The sequence below is a fragment of the Lindgomyces ingoldianus genome, assembly GCF_010093535.1.
Source record: "Lindgomyces ingoldianus strain ATCC 200398 unplaced genomic scaffold BDR25scaffold_39, whole genome shotgun sequence".
Taxonomy (NCBI): domain Eukaryota; kingdom Fungi; phylum Ascomycota; class Dothideomycetes; order Pleosporales; family Lindgomycetaceae; genus Lindgomyces; species Lindgomyces ingoldianus.
The window spans coordinates 565,604-581,840 of NW_022985200.1; the positions used below are offsets into that span (position 1 = coordinate 565,604).

Sequence of the window (16,237 nt, forward strand, 5' to 3'; positions counted from 1 at the left end):
AAAAACTTTATTATATACACCTTTTTACACACCTGCCTACGCAAAGATCCTACACTATTCTAGCATAAAACTCTACATAAAATAGTTTATATACTGCTAAATTACTTATAAGGTAAGTGTATAAAGGCTAGATAATAATAGCCTAAAATACTTTACACTATTTATAAAGCTATTTATATAGTGTAACTAGCTTATTTTAACATATAGCATTACTAAAGTAAGTCCTAACAAATAAAGTAAAGTAAAGGCAGAATATAATTAGATAAACCTACACAGATAGAAAAAAGGTAATGTGTACAGAAGGTAACTTTTTAGATAAAAAAAAAAAAGTTGCTAGTATCTATACACAGCAGCAGTATTGCAGCCTAGATATAAATAATTGCGTACAAGTAGGATTATGTATCTATGTTACATAATGCTTGTGCGTAAACCTCTATGCGTAAACATCTAGATATCCCTCTTTTCTTCTATATAGAGGAAAGACAAGAGTAATAGAACTAGAAACATGTTACCCTTACTTTACCTACCTTGTACGCTGTGCACACTGTACACCACTCTTACTCTTGCTACTTAAGTGCTTATACTATAAGCAGCTAGCTGTTAGAGCCTATTCAACACTTAATGTCTTAAACTTATAAACATTAGGTGTAAAGTTAAGTATAACTTTATGTTTAGGCTTTTTAACCTTATTAATGTCTATCTCTTTAAATACAGAGCTCTTACTATAGGTGCTGCCAGCGTCTTTATCTACAGCAGATGTAGCAGTATTAGACAAGGTATTAGCCTTTAGATTATTATCTTTATCTGCTACATTTATAGGTAAACTATTATTATTTATCTTAATAATTAAAAGTTAGTTATTAATGTAATTATTTATTAGTAGTAAACTAAGAGCCTTTTTATTAACAGTAACGTTAGCGTATCTAGAATAGTAGGCAATTAAGTAGTTTAGCTACTATCCTATAATAGGTTAACATACACAGTGCTTCTTTTTAAACTAACAGTTAATTACACCCTAATCTTCCCCTTTAGTAGCAGCTAGTTTAAGGATAATAATGTCTAGATTATAAGAAAAGAGTAAAAGGCGTAAGAACACCTTAGCAGTGTTAACAGCAAAGTAGCATATATAGCTCTAGTACTTATACTGCTGTCTCTAATGCTGCCTTATTTTTATATTAATGTGTACGCGTGCTAGTAGTTGCTCTTTAGTAGTAGTTAACTTAGAAAGGTTTAGTAAAAGGCTAGAATTAAAATTATTTATATTTCTTTAAAGTAAAATAAATTTCTTTTTATGTTTATATTTAAGTAAATTAGTAGCGCACTTTTTATAAGTACTTTATTAATTTAATTCTATGTTAAACTACTTTTAATTATAGGTAGTGCATATATCTAACTTAATATTAAGTAGACTTTTATAAAAGTTGTTAATATAGCCTTTATTAACTTTTAGTATAGCCTAGTCTTTAAAGAATTTAACATTATTAAAATTTATAAGTACAAGTGTAGATAGAAAATTATACGCACAGCGCTTAGCATTTAAAAAGATATTTATGTTAATGTTCTTATTTAAACTATTACTAAGGTTGTTTTTATTTATACCTACTTTTTATAACTAAGAAAGTGTAGACTAAAACCTTTTTTATATTAATAGTAGCTTTTAGGTACATTACATACTTAAACTAATTAGAGTAAATAGCATAAATAGTATATTAAAAAAGTTACTTAATAAGCTAAAAATTTTATATTAAAAAAATTATTAAGGCGTTTATTATATAGAAATGTTATAAAGAAGAGAGCTTAATAAGCTAAAGTTTATAAAAAGTAATACATGTACTAGTTTTTTATTTATAGTATAAATGTTAACTTTGCTTTTTAATTAGTAACACTTTTAATATAAAGTCTTTTACCTGCTATTTCTTTTAAATGTGTTATTTGCCTAGTCTAATAGCGTAGAACAATAACAACATAGGGGTACTAGAGGAGACAACAGCAGGATATAGGGTTGTAGTCTGTTATTTGTAACATATGTAATATTAGTAAGAGCGCGCCTCTTAGCTAGCAGTAGAGGTATAGGGCTGCTCTAGGTAGAGCGCTTCCTTGCCTAGATTTATGTATTACAGGGCGCACATTAAACCTTTTATTAAAGGAACGTCCTGTTTTTCTGTAAATCTATAAGGTAATAATAATTATTATAAAGTAAAGGAGGTTTATTAGCGTTAAATAGCAAAAGTACTATGTTATAGGTTATAGTAGAAGGTATTAGACAGGTATTAGACAACACGCGCAGCAAGGTTTTAGTTTTTGCGTAGGAAATAATTATCTAAGGATCTGCTGTTTTTATGCTTATGTAAGCCTAAAAAGGCTAAAAGCAGTAATTCTTAGCTGCTAAGCCCTAACTAAAGAAAACTAAAGTCCACAGAAAGGAGCAGAGCAAGCTCCGCTAACAACAATACGTAGACGGATATAGCGGGTTCCTGAATGGCACCGTGACATTATTGAATGGCTGACGATTAGAGGTCTATCATCATAGTGGGCCCCTCAGCCACGCGCGGATCTCCCGCTGCAGGGTGAGCTTAGCCTATAGGAAAGTATGGAGAGCTTAGAAGTGCTCCCTGTGACGTCCAAAAAGGTAAACAACAGAGATAGGGCACAAGCCTTGTGGGACACAACTACTGTAGAAATGAATAGACTGTCTGGGGAGAAGCCTGTAGCCTGGTCACAAGGGCGCATCTATTCACCCAGCTCAGCCCATCGAACCTTCAATCTGATGGGACGCTGACGCCGCGTCGAAGGGACAACCCTCAGCCATAGCTCTCAGGAAGGGGTAGGATTCAGGGAGAGAGAATACGGTTATTGGAGAAGAATAAGAGCTTCATGAGCCTGTGAGGTTCGGAGGCGTGCGGCTATTTTTAGAATGTTTATAAAGAGGTCCGTGCGCATTTCGAAGGCGAACCACTTTCGTCACTCCACATCAACTTTCCTGCTCTCAACACACCGCTGTCAACAGCTGTGAGACATCCATACGAGCTCTCCTGATGCACCCGAATATAGTATTCTTGCGTGTGTTTCGAAATAGACTGCCTCTTGTCTCAAATGCTATTATACTTTCTGAACTGTGCACAGAACAATCATCAGTATCAGTTCTTCTCCATGTCTCTCTCCCCGCCTACGATTTTTGGCCTTCATGTGCGTTATTCGGTCGGAAAAGGCGGCAAGTATTTCAAGTGGCAGCAGTGTGATGGACTTGGAAAGGCGATAAAATATTCTCTGGAATACCACATGGGAGTCAAGATGCGCCACTTCACTTCAGTCTGTCTCGAAGCCTGCACAGCTCAGTGCTATACACGGGCCCTTGCCCGCATTGGCTCATCAGCCTCCACTAAATAAAGGCGGATATCTTCTGTTGTTCGCTTGCAACCCAGACACCCACAGGAAGTTAGAGAGCAAGCTTACTCCTTCTATTCCCACAAAGATGATATTGTCTGAGTGGTGATGTAAATCCCACCCTTTTGCTAATCATGCTTTAAAACCCTGGTGTAGCAGTCTAGCATATCGATGGATTTGGGGACATAGTTCGCCTCTACATCACCAGTGGAAGAGGGTGCAAACAAGATCAGAGAATTCATCTACACATCAGGTGCCTTCTTTAGGCGTCTAGATCCCGCACACAAATAGCAGCTCAGCCGGCAGCACAGCCACTACTCCGCACCTACACCGCTCAGGCGCCGAGAGCGGAATCGCGTGGTTTCCTTTCATCACCTCATTCCACCCCCTCAGCTCCTCCCCGGACCAATGAGGTTTACTCCGCCATCACCGCCCAGAACGCCTCTAGAGCAATGAGAACCCGAATTGGCTCTAACAGAGAAAATGAAAAAAGGACCTCAGGTCATTCACGCGTATTATGAAACGGTGGACTAGAACAGCCACCAGCCAGTTCCTATTTTCCTCAAGCTGGGCTGTGGCACGACAATTCCCTACGCTTCTGGCAAAAGAGCTTTGGCTTGAAAGGCAATATAAGTATTTGTAAGAGTGTCACCCTTACCAGTTCGTTCAAGTTCCTCAACAGCCAAAAAAACATCAATCACTCTTCAACTATCGCTAGACTCTTTAGCCTTTCTTCCTTTATTGTCTTACCACGAAGTTATTATCCACTACTTCTTCAGTATAAATTCTCTTTCCCCTCCATAATGAAGGTCACTACCTTCACATCAGTTGCTGCTTTCTTATGCGCCACAAACGCATTGGTGCTACCTCGATCAACATGCGTCAATGAGAACGATTGCGAGGGCGACCTTATCTGTATCGAAGGAGCTTGCGCTCCCCTCGGCCAGAACGGAGATCATTGTTCCAACAACGAGCAATGTGCAGGCGATCTCGCCTGCAACAGCGGTGTTTGTGGGACGGAGGGCAATGAGCCGCAGTGCTTCACCCACGACGACTGCGAAGGAGACCTATACTGTGATAACGGTAAATGCAAGGCTCTACTCAAACCCGGCGAGGGACCGTGTACGACGGACAACCAGTGCGAGGGTGATGTCGCTTGCAATGCCGGCATCTGTGGAACATGGATTCCGACTAGTGGCCTGAGCCCAGACTACATCTCTCTCTACCATGTCAACAACGGCTCGATCGAGTACCACACAAACCGCGGCCTTATTGAAAAGACGCAAGGCACTGGCAATGATGTCAGCACGCTCGTCACATTCACCTTCCCAGCAAACACAGCCGGCAAACAATGCCAAATCGTCCTCGACTTCTCATCATATCGGCACTATATCAGGAGAGATGGAAGTCAGAACGTCGACATCTTCACGTCTCTTTACCCCGCTACGCACTCGACCAGCGACTGGCCGGCTGGAAATGGCCGCAACAATCAATTAGGCCGCGTAAAGGTTCACGATTGGAGTGTTTCAACTGTCGAGTGGGGCAACATGAAGTTCCCTTGCCCAAGTGGCCAGACATTAGGATACGAGCTTGTTCCTACAGGCGATTCGCAGCATATCGAATGGTCTCTAGGACCAGATGGACCGAAGGTCGTGGTGACTAATTCTTAAAGCCAGGTTGCTTTGAAATGGTAGTCGTCCCAACAGATTGATAAAATGAAATGAGGTATGGTCAAATTTTGGGCATTTGATTCGGTGGATTTTGTTAGGTTATTTCCATTTCAAATAATGATACTTCAATTTAGTTTTCAATTTTGTGAAGTCTAGATGGGTGGGGCGCCCAACTGAACATGATGCCTCAACCGTGAGTGGCCACTGGAGATCCACTTCCTTCCCGAGGTTGAATAGTCCCTTCGAGGAAAGAGCTAATGTATAAGTCCAAATCAGTCGTCAATAGGTAACACTATTCTCACGCCGTCCGAAATTTGCCCTGAATTGGTTAGCGGCATGCATATCTAACGACTGACGGAGATCCACTTACTTTCTAGGTAACTAATCACTTGGCTATAGTCTTTACACACTACAAGTCCTGTCAACTTCCCGTAGCCATGGATCCATTAATCTTCGAGACAGTACGAGAATCTCTTACCATGCCGTCCACTCCACCCTCCATCACCAGCCCCCAAATCGTCTGCGTCGGTCACCTTATGTAACTCAAGTGCTAAATCCGCGGAGCACATAACCGCCTGCCGGAGGTAATCAATGCAATGGAAGAAGTGGGCGTGGTAGTCCTGGGGAAGGTCTTGGGTCTTGCCGGATATGATGCCGGAGTAGGTTCGGCCCAGCATGTACTATGAGACTCTTAGCTGTGAACAAGGATAAGTAGAGTAAATTCTACATACAACGCAGTGCAATTGATGAGTCATTGAGGTTGTTGAGAATGCTTGGCCAGGAGGGCCAAACCCTGTGCGTGCTGGCATTATTGTATTCCATCTAGCAAGGACCTCGTCGGTGAGGAATTCAGACGTGTTAGTTGGCACGAACGACATGTCTGATTCCCACTTGATGATCCGCGTTGCGACTAGCACATTTCTTAGTGTAATGTTCTTCGCAACCAGCGAAGGCTTCATAGGTATACTAACATTCTGGACCGTTACTAGTGAAGTCCTCACCTAATTGAGATGAGCCTGACGGAGAATGTCCCTTCGGATTCCGTACTAGTAACAGCAGTAGCAGCCCTAGAATAACAAGAAGCAGACATGTGTCCAGATATGTCTTGAGCAAGGATATCCATCGCCTCCTCTTCGGTCGATTGCCAATTCCTTCATCGTTAATTTCACGGCCGTTTTCGTATTTTAATAACGAATCATCAAATTCAGTGTTCGAAAGCAGATCGTCTTCGTCGTCTTGTATCCTAGATTCGGTCGAATATATTACTTCAAGTTTTTCACAATCCATATTCATCTTGAGATAAAAACCGAATGTAATGGATAATGAATGAAAGGCAGTGGAAGCACGCAGCGAGGCTGAACACAAGAACTCTAAGTAGAAAATGTTAAGTTTGTCAGGCCACTGTACTCGCTTTTACCGCACCTACACCTTTGCCGTTTGATCCACCGTCAACGAAACCCATTGTCATACAGCTAGCGCTCATTACCATACGCGTACAGGCCAAGTATCGTGATACTTGGCATCGAGTAGGAAAAGTTCGGCGTGGTTTGACACGTATCACGTTTCGCGTTAGTTCTATTCGGCCTAAGGCATTCGTGGCCGGGGCAGAGTTGTCGAGATGTGTGCCGTGAATTTCGAACGTACGTGACAGCTCACCTATGTAGTGCTATATTTTCGTATTAGACCCACTCTATTTGAGAGGGCTCGATATCTTGTTCAAGGACTTGGAGGATCTGATGTGCGCTAGTCTAGTCAAAAAAGGCACAGAACACACAGACTACCCATGAGAAAGGACATACGACCTGCGACTACGGGACCCTTCCAAAACCCTCCGCCTGCAACACGCAAAAAAAAAAATAAGAGTCGCCTTTGATAATTTCTTAGTTATGCTAACGAGACCAAGGACTTGGGCCCCGCTAGACACGCAGGGAGACCGAAGCTCAAGGAGCGATGCGGCAGCGAGTACTTCGACGCTGCTGCCTAACCTCAATCTCTCATTGCGACTTCTTTCTACTATACATTAGAACTAAATCTCCGAGAAGACGCGCGGTCGGGGTTGATTGGAGGACGATATTCCCGATGGATGGATGAAAACCCGAAGTGTACAAGGGGAACTTTGGTGGATGTATTTCAGCAAAGATTCATATGAACGGCGTATGTGGTAATGGGGATGTTTAGGTAGGTTGAGAAGGCGAAAATATCGTGTCTGAATTTCCATACTAGGCCTATGCGTGGGACTATGGGGTTTGTTGGAGTGGGGAGCAACGTGCCTAGCAGGCCGTACTGTACGATTGGAAATTTTGAGGCCTGTACGGACATGATTCTCTGCACGTACGTATTTTCGTGAGGAGGGAGGGCGGCTGTGCATACAGTAACTGCGCTGTTTAGGATTCGTTGGACAAGTAGTACTTTAAAACTAATGTACGTTGTAACAATTAATACGCCATACTATAGAAGAGGAAAAGTTAAGGGCCTAGTAGCTCTGTGTAAGCATATTTTCTGTAACATAAGCAGCTGGAGCTAGAAGTCGACTTTTTACTATTTGGTGTTTAATCGAGTGCTTCTACAGCCGTATAGCCTAGTTAATCTTAAACCTAGCGCTATCGCTTCAACTACGCTTCTCTATGTACTCTTTTAATCGCTTGTCACTATCAAGAAGTGTAACCATACAAGATAGACTAGCAAAGGTGTTGTAGATTGCCGTTACTTTCTAGGCCTCCAAGACTTTACAGGGTGTACAACAGCAACACCAGATTAACTTAATAAGGCCTATAAGGAAGTAAAGCGTGTATGTAAGCAAGTATGCAACAACATTAGTTAGTAATAACGTTAGGCATTATTCTAATACGAATAAGCTATACTATCTAGACATGAAGGCAAAATCTGCTAAAGCAGCTAAAGTAGCGTCGCACTCAAGATTTCTACTAATTAGCTTTTTGGAGTAGCTAGCATCTCTAGCAAGAGCACTCTAAAACGCTAAATTAAGCCTTACAAGATAACGCAAAATAGTAACTGCATACTATACTACAGACAGTACTCAGGTAACAGCTATCGTACGCACTGATAGAAGATCGCTGTATGTACGTACGGCTCAGATGAACTGTACACCGTACTAACTACTGTCAGTAGTATGTCCTATTTAGTACGTTGGTAGGGAGAGTGGAGGAAGGTGAATTTAGGAAAGGTGGGGATTGTCTTCCGGGTGTGCGAGCATGCGGGATGTGGTGTTTGATAAATTACCCAGGTGAGGTTAGTTAGACGGATGAACTGGTAGCCGAATGCCATTCTGGAGGGAGATAGAGTCGATCATCGAGAGGGGGAAGGAGGGACGGGTTCAGCTGATTGCGTATGAGAAGAGAGTGCAATCCGAGCAAAGACAAGTAGCTTCTGTCACGCAAGTCCTCTATTAAATTTTCTCGAGAATATAATTTTGGATGAATAAGATAATATTCAAAAACCGTGGGCAGCGGCTCCTTTCAGCAATATTAGGACTCCGTGGTTGAATTTTACACCAACAGAAAATGTGCAACGTGATAAATATTAGCGTCATTAAGATTGGAAGATGGATCCGCAACGTGGGCATTACCCATCTGGAGAGCCAAAGGAAGCTTGATCTGACTATTTCTAATTCCAACAATGTAGTGAATGGAGAGTTCCTACAGCGACAAGACACAAACTGAAGCCAGAAAAACAGATTTTAGGGCGCAAATTTCCTAACAGCAGACCAATTGGCAGTCAAAACTCCCATGGCAGCCTCAAATCACCCTATCAAACCAAATCAAATCGTCCATCTCCTCACAAATATTCAACCCCACCCGGGCACTAATCCCATCCTCACCAATCTCAAATTGACACCTCATCCTAGACCTCTCTTTTGTAATAGCATCCTCCAGCTCTGCCACAAACCAATAGTCGAAAGCGTGTTCCGTGACGTAAAGCTTGAACCCCATTGAACGATCCAAGCAATCAGCCTCTAAGTACCTCTGCTTGTACTTCAAATTGATCATGCGATACCCTGGATTAGTGTACATGCCAGCAAGCGAGGCCAGCGGAGGCGAAAAGATGTTTCCAGGGCGGCTGCGATCCAATAGCTCCGGGTATAGCTCTTCGGCGCTGACAGCTTGTTTTTTTCTGTCCTGGATCCATTCTTCGGTTAAATGGTGCCGCCAATCGAATCTCTGCTCCTGCGGTATTCCAAGCAACTCGTCCACTAGGTATGCCGACACTTCTTGGTGCACTTGCTCCGCACCCTCTGAATTACCTAGGATCACAATACCCCATTCTTGCTCTGGGATGTACAAAATTAGTGCCGCATTTCCGGAGACTAAGCCTCCGTGTTTGATTATCGTGAATCCTTGGTAGTACTCTACTTCTAGACCCAGAGCGTAGAATGTGGGCGAGCGGAATGGTATATTTTCATCCCCCTCCATAATCCTAGGCTTGATGAGCTCAGAATGTGCAGACGGCGAGAGAGGCGGTGTTTGTCGTAGTAAGCAGCATAGCCAGCGACTCAAATCTTCTACACTACTGAAAACTGATCCAGCGCCGCGACCCTCTGGTTGATTAAAAGTCTGCACTGTATCATAGTTTCCTTTGGAAGCTATCGGGAAATTGAACGGATCTTCGGCGAAATACTGATATCCCTGTGCAATATTTGCCCGCTCAGTTTCCGGGACAGACGTGATGTTAAGAAATGTTCGGTACATCTCCAGTGGGAGCCAAATGCGACTTGATACGAAAGTCGCGAAATCCGTGTGTGAGAGATGTTCGATAAGTTGGGACGCAGCAGTGTAGAGGATATTGCAATATTGGTAGTCGGTCCGTAAAGGTTTGTTCAATGGCAGATTTTGGAGGTTTCGAACAATTGAAATAGGCGTGTCCGGAGTGGATGCTGAAACACCGAAACATGATTCATCATGGCTTCTTTAATGTTAGTTCCTTGCTGTCATATTAAGGTAAAGAAATATACCCAGGTAAGCCACTCCGATGGCTGAGGATGTCTTCCACGCTCACTTGCTCCGTATACGCCTTATCTTCAAGCACGAAATCACTGAGTAGCCTAGACACGGGCGTTCTCCATTCTACATCTGGGAGTCCAGGATCATCAACTAGCAGTGCCATTGCGGCGGCAGTGAATGATTTTGACACACTTCCAATGTCGAATAGTGTTTGTGGGGTAACGGTCTCCTCGGCCTGCTCGCGGAAACCAGCATGACTGACCTTCTCAAACTGCGCAACCCCGTATCCCTGGGACGATATGTGCGCCTTGTCAACAACGCCAATGGCAAGGCCTGGGACTTTCCAATAGTCCATCGCCTCGGTGACTAGTTGTTCAAAGTGCGATTGCTCAACATTGGTGGAATCGAACGGGCTACGTGTTGGCATTGTGGATATCTGAGAGTCTTTTTTAAGGCGTATGCTAGTGTATGTCGAGGCTGGCGTCGGCTTCGGCGGGTGGTTGACAAATATTTTAGCCAATTGCAGTTCAGTGAATGGTGTTCTCCGATGTTTGAAGGTTATTCCTTGGAAAAGTTCGGAGTGAGAAGGGTTGTCCCATATCAATACGGAGCGGCTTGCCTAGTGAGAGATAAAATAATAGCTCAGTTGATGCATTGTTTGCGATATGGTGTTGTTGAGCGCGAGATGTTCAGGTATGGAAGTACATCAAAGGTCTCAGCCTAAATGTTGGATTCTATAATACGATGGAGTTCTTAGATTCGGTGAATGGTATTAAATAAATCACCATTATTCGAAATCGAAATCGAATCTCGTATTTAGCCCTTTTCTACAGCTTACTATCGCTGCTCTAATACTTTCGGCTTAAAAAGGGCGAAGGGGTAAGCAGCGGCTTGAACAGTGTCAATGGAATCATCATTAGAACAGACGAATACGAGGAAATCACAACAATGACAATAAATTTGCGCTTATTCTTCTCGATACGGAACATGAGGTCCCCTCGAGATGCCGCCCTTTCGGCATTAGAATCTGACGTCATCGGCGTCTTTGAACGCTCCAGACTTCGTTTCTCAATAAGACAGTGCTTCTATCTGACTAAACTTAATGTATCAGAAGCTATAGCCATGTGTACTGGGATAAGAGCCCTTGATCCACAACGTCTAAATGCGTTGTAGGCGTGCAAGCCTTCTCAAGACATGACGGTGCGAACACGGAAATGGCTTGGTCCGTGCAACATGCACCTGAGGTGCGAAGTTGTGCCGTAGAAAGGGCCGTGCCGAGGAAGAAGCAACGACACCTCGCATCTACGTGCATCATTCCAACCGGACATCGGCGTGTCACTGCAAGCCTTTCGTGTCTAGCCTCATAACCATGGGCGGTCCCTCCAATCGCGATGAGAGCTTGCTTCACTTCGTCTCTTGTCCCCGCTCACTCACCTGATACCTAAGCACAGCAAGAATCGAATACTTAAATGCCCTCAATAGCTCGCAGATTCTAGTAAGATTTCACCCTTTATTGTCCTTCTAGACACCACTAATAATGGCTATCCTTAACCTTCCTCTCACCTCGACTTCCAATCTCGTGCTGTGGTGCTCTGTAGTGATTGCCCTCAACGTATGTCATCTTTAACTTTCAACAAGTCAACCAAGTCTGATAGAATGGCCCCTTGCTCCTCAGTTTCTTCTTCTCTCTATCTATCGCGTATATCTACACCCTCTCTCTAAATTCCCTGGACCCATCCGCTATAAACTCAGCGGCTGGCCCCTCCTCTGGCAAGCCTACAAAGGAAACCGACACTTATTCCACCTAAAAGACCACGAGAAATACGGTAAATCCGCTTGCTTCTTCATCGCTCTCTTCAAGATTCCCCTCTCAAACCCCCTCCCAAACCCAACTCAAGCTAGTCATATGACCTTCCCTTCTCTTCTATCCCATCGCAACCACTCATCCCCACCCCTTAGGCCCCATCGTCCGCATCAGCCCCTCCACCCTCTCTTTCAATACCGCCCCCTCCCTGGCCACTATCTACGGCTCGCGAACTGTCCCCGTAAAAAAAGGCGAATGGTACAAAACCTTTGATGTTGCCGCCGGCACCTATTCTTCGTTCACTGAAACCGATAAAGCCATACACGCCACAAAACGACGATGGGTGTCTCCCGCGTTCTCTGATCTTTCGCAGAGGGCCAATGAAACGCTTATTATTGATGTCATTGAGAGGTTTTGTGAGACGATAAGACCTAGGAGGAGAGAGGGAGGGGATAAGGGGGGTTGGGGCGAGAAGTGGAATGCGAGCGTATTAACGACGTATCTAGGGTTCGATATTATGGGGGCGTTGGTGTTTGGATGTGATTTTAGGACTGTGCAAGAGGTGGGATATAGAGATCTTGCGGACTCGATATTGCCAGCGAGTAAGTTCTTGTATTGGGTTTCGTATTTGCCGCTAGCGCCACTCGTGCGACCTTTATTAAGAACAAAATTATTCGAGATATTGGGCGGGAGACCAATTCGAGATAACAATCGGTTGATTGAATATGCGAGTGCGCAGGTAGGAGCTAGAGCTAGAGGGACTAGAAATGAAAGTGGAGATTGGAGTGGAAAAGTGAACAAGAACGGGAACGACGAAGAAGCGGACACAGAGAGGATAGACTTCCTATCCCACCTCATCAACAAACCAGACCAGAAATCAGGCTGGAGACCCACGCGCGCAGATCTCGACACAGAATGTCTGAATATGATGAACGCCGGCGCAGATCCATTTAGCAGCGTTCTTGCCGGTGCCATATTCTATCTCGTACACAACCCGACCGCGCTGCAAAAAGCGACTGCAGAAGTCCGGTAAGTCCCCAAACCCCTCCCACATCTCCACCAACACCTACATCAAATAACATATACATTAACACTCACAGTTCGACATTTACTTCTCCGAATGATATTCACAGCGGCCCCCTCCTAACCTCATGCCTTTACCTTTCCGCCTGCATTGAAGAAACCCTCCGCCTCTGCTCTCCCGTACCCTCTCACCTCCCCCGCACCATCTTACCCCCTGGTCTAACAATCCCTCCCTACCCTCTCCCTCTCCCACCTGGCACCGTCGTTGGCGTCCCCTGCTACTCCATTCACCACAACCCCGTCTACTTCCCCTCCCCCTTCTCCTTCTTGCCTTCCCGCTGGATTGAATCCCCCTCTAATCCTCCCTCGGCCATCGAAGCCGCGAAAAGCGCCTTCGAGCCCTTTGGTATTGGTAGCAGGGCTTGTATTGGCAAGAACATAGCGTATTTGCAGTTGAGGCTGACATTAGCGCATGTCCTTTGGAGATTTGACTTGAGGGAGAGTCCGGCGGAGTTGGGGAGAGGGGGTGGGAGGAGGGACATGGAGGACGGGAGGAGGAGAGAGGGGGAGTTTCAGATGTGGGATGCATTGGGGTTTGGGAGGGATGGGCCGATGGTTGAGGTTAAGATTGCTGATGAGAGGGTGTGAGTGGAGGGGGAGTAGTAGAGTTTGTGAGAGTGTGGGAGGGAGAGAGAATAAATTTTGGCAGAATAAGCAGGCTGCGATAGGGATATGATGGACGGAAAGAAGTAGAGCAACACGCGGTCTGCATTCACGGACGTCAATTAGCTAGGTATCCTTTTCTCGGCATTATCCTATACTAAGCCAGGCCAATTAGCATCTCCCTCCCATTAGAGAAAGCATCAGCTTCAAAACAAACGATAAGCGATTTCAATAACCACCCTTCTTCCAACAACCCCCATTCTCTGAAAACCCTCACTTATCAACTCTCATTCACCCCCAGAAGCTTCAACCGCCTTTCGGTAAATCCAAATAATCCCTTATCTGAGCTAGCAAATACAACGCATGGTGATGGCCACAAGGCCTCTTGGTTTTTCCCAAACACCTCTGCACCTCATCCGACCACCTCTTACATAAGTACTGTGCCAAACTTTCGCTATCCGCCGTATCGCACACATTTGTGGCGAGACTAGTGTTCAAAGCCGCCTTGGTGATATTTTCCGCGCAGTGCATCTTCTGGTCCACGCACAACGAGACTATGTTCTGGATTACGCTGCAGGAGCGGGCGCTTGATAAATCTTTGCCACAGTAGCCCTTAAGCTTTATTTTATTGACTTCGTCGGTGCTAAATATGGGGAATTTGCGGCTGTTTCCAACTGGGAGGATGGGGCCCACGGGGACGGCAAGTCCGATAGTGTTGTTGGCGGGGGCTACGGATGGGGTTACAGTAGGAATTACGGTAGGAGCTACGGCTGGAAGTATGGCGGGTGTTAAGGCGGGAGTATTGGCGGGAGTATCGAGCTTGGTGATAATCTCTCGAGGGCTGATGTCGGTCGTACTAGAAGGCGTTTGAGGGCTTATAATGGCTGTGGATACGGCTATAATGGATTTAAAGGCCATATTGACGACCTTCATGATGGATTCCGTGTAGTGGTGCCTGAACGAAAGAACAAGTCGCTTTGAAAAGGGGAGGGGGAATGAGGCCAACAAGGAAGCTCCAAAAGACTCCCATTCTTTGGTTTAGAAACGATCATATGGTCCTAGTGCTATGTACGGCTCATGCCATCATACCTCAACGGTTGGCGATTCTTGGTACAACTTAGCTGTTGGGAACCGCACTTGTCGACGTCCCGAACTGTTCCTCCTAGCGTCTGAAAGATTTTTGGATATTCCATATAGCTAAATTTGGTCGATCCTTGGTGATAGCCGCGTACAAGAGTTTGCTGATGGCATTGATCCAGGGGTGTGAGATGGGGTTTCATCGTGCCTAGCACGTCAAGTTCGCAGATGTACCTTGCGACTAGTGAGTGTGTTCGAGTGGCGAAACTCACAACAGGCTCGGCTTCCTGAACTGGGGCTTAAGCGAATACTAAACAGGATAAATGTGAAAGACTATTCCAAAAGTACAAATGTTCCTCCTCTCATCTTATCTCGATGTGTGATAATGCTCAGAGCCACTCTGCTCATCTGGTTGCACATAACTCCGTCTTCGTACTGGTACTTCCTCATGGATCAAGTCGTCAATCGATTTGCCCAACATTTCTTCGCTCCAGGCCCAGAAATGCTTTACTTTGTAATAGGTGTACGAGATCGGATCCATAATGAAATGGTAAGCCCTAACCCACACCCACCAGGCAGCCCAAAGCAATGCAGAAATTGTCGGCACCGGAAGGACAACGATCAAGGCCAAGGCCCAGACAGGCCAGGCTAGACCCATCCAGAGTATCTCGAGCATACTACGTAGTTCCCTAGGCCTTTGGACCCTCTTGCATTCAACGGAGCGACCCAAGTCGTACCGGCGGAAAGCGAAGAAACCGAATTCCTTTACTTGTTTCGAAGGAGGAAAGGCTGAGACGTCATCAGTGAAGCAAAAATTGATGCTGGTGAGTAAAAGGTAAAGCATCACAAGGAGAGGGCGTTTCCGGGGCAGTATAGTCTGCATCTGCCTAGCCTGGTGTAGTCCTGGTTGGTGCAATATATTGAGTCCGTTCGTCCGCCTGCGAGCTGGAAAATAACTCCATTTGGGCTGGTCTAGTCTTCCGAAAATGGGATAGCTCTTCTTCTGGACGAGAACGGTAAGCAAAATCGTGAGCGTGCAGAGAACAGGAGTGTGCCAAAATACAGTACCTGGAGCCAGCCGTGAAAAAACACTGGGTTGCAGACATGCGTTAATACAATCAAAGGTGGAATGGGATCCGAATTGTGGGACTCAGCCCGTGCAGGACACATGTGCCTGCTGCTGCACGCCACACATTTTTCGTGTCGGCAGTCCCTACACCTCCTCACCGTAGCGTTTGCATCATCGAAGGCCTGTGTCGCATCGTTGAGGGCAAAATTCGCAGCGCGGGTTACATTCGCAGCTTCCATGAGCGCGTCCCTTGTCTCTGCTGTGCTGTACTTCTCAAGAGCCCCACGCAAAATCCTCCCTGCCTCGTCCCCCAGCCTGTCTTTGGCAGCAACGACGGAGTTCTGGAGAAGTTCATTCGCTTCGGTGAGTGTGTTGAGCCCCATCAAGTATAGGCCATTGATGCTCTCAGGTGTGCCCTTACTGTCCATGGCCATTTCGATGAGTTCGTCTGTGTCCTCGGGGTGACGTTCGGTGGCATCTTCAAGATTCGCAGTCCGTTGCTCCAGAGTGGAAATGAGGTTTCTGAGTTCTGCTAGTGGGGGGATTGAAGTTGCAGAGTACTCGGAGGATTGCTGGAGCTCTGCCATGT

General features: G+C 45.2%; 5 protein-coding genes across 5 annotated transcripts; 2 read left to right on the forward strand and 3 right to left on the reverse strand.

Moving 5' to 3' along the window:
• Nucleotides 1-4,571: 4,571 nt before the first annotated feature.
• Nucleotides 4,572-5,036, forward strand: BDR25DRAFT_201156 (uncharacterized protein; the record flags this gene model as incomplete). Its single annotated transcript, XM_033684389.1, has 1 exon — nt 4,572-5,036. A coding segment is annotated over one exon (465 nt), but the record flags the coding sequence as incomplete, so codon positions are not given.
• A 290-nt stretch (nt 5,037-5,326) lies between these two features.
• On the reverse strand, nt 5,327-6,152 carry BDR25DRAFT_204684 (uncharacterized protein; the record flags this gene model as incomplete). The annotated part of the gene is made up of 5 exons (XM_033684442.1): nt 5,327-5,373; nt 5,425-5,463; nt 5,533-5,734; nt 5,786-5,964; nt 6,026-6,152. Coding segments are annotated over 5 exons (594 nt in total), but the record flags the coding sequence as incomplete, so codon positions are not given.
• A 2,560-nt stretch (nt 6,153-8,712) lies between these two features.
• BDR25DRAFT_270538 (beta-lactamase family protein) lies at nt 8,713-10,737 on the reverse strand. Its single transcript, XM_033687216.1, has 2 exons — nt 10,024-10,737; nt 8,713-9,974 (listed from the first exon to the last, which is right to left on the reverse strand). Exons 1-2 carry the CDS (start codon nt 10,437-10,439, stop codon nt 8,810-8,812), a joined length of 1,581 nt encoding a protein of 526 aa, XP_033542193.1. The 5' UTR covers nt 10,440-10,737; the 3' UTR covers nt 8,713-8,809.
• A 562-nt stretch (nt 10,738-11,299) lies between these two features.
• Nucleotides 11,300-13,621, forward strand: BDR25DRAFT_86389 (cytochrome P450). Its single transcript, XM_033699162.1, has 5 exons — nt 11,300-11,624; nt 11,688-11,838; nt 11,972-12,845; nt 12,917-13,341; nt 13,410-13,621. Exons 1-5 carry the CDS (start codon nt 11,550-11,552, stop codon nt 13,457-13,459), a joined length of 1,575 nt encoding a protein of 524 aa, XP_033542194.1. The 5' UTR covers nt 11,300-11,549; the 3' UTR covers nt 13,460-13,621.
• Nucleotides 13,420-16,235, reverse strand: BDR25DRAFT_396325 (uncharacterized protein; the record flags this gene model as incomplete). Its single annotated transcript, XM_033698423.1, has 8 exons — nt 13,420-13,907; nt 13,952-14,073; nt 14,136-14,176; nt 14,202-14,533; nt 14,575-14,866; nt 14,928-15,024; nt 15,059-15,728; nt 15,773-16,235. 8 exons carry the CDS (start codon nt 16,233-16,235, stop codon nt 13,783-13,785), a joined length of 2,142 nt encoding a protein of 713 aa, XP_033542195.1. The 3' UTR covers nt 13,420-13,782.
• Between the last annotated feature and the right edge of the window lie 2 nt (nt 16,236-16,237).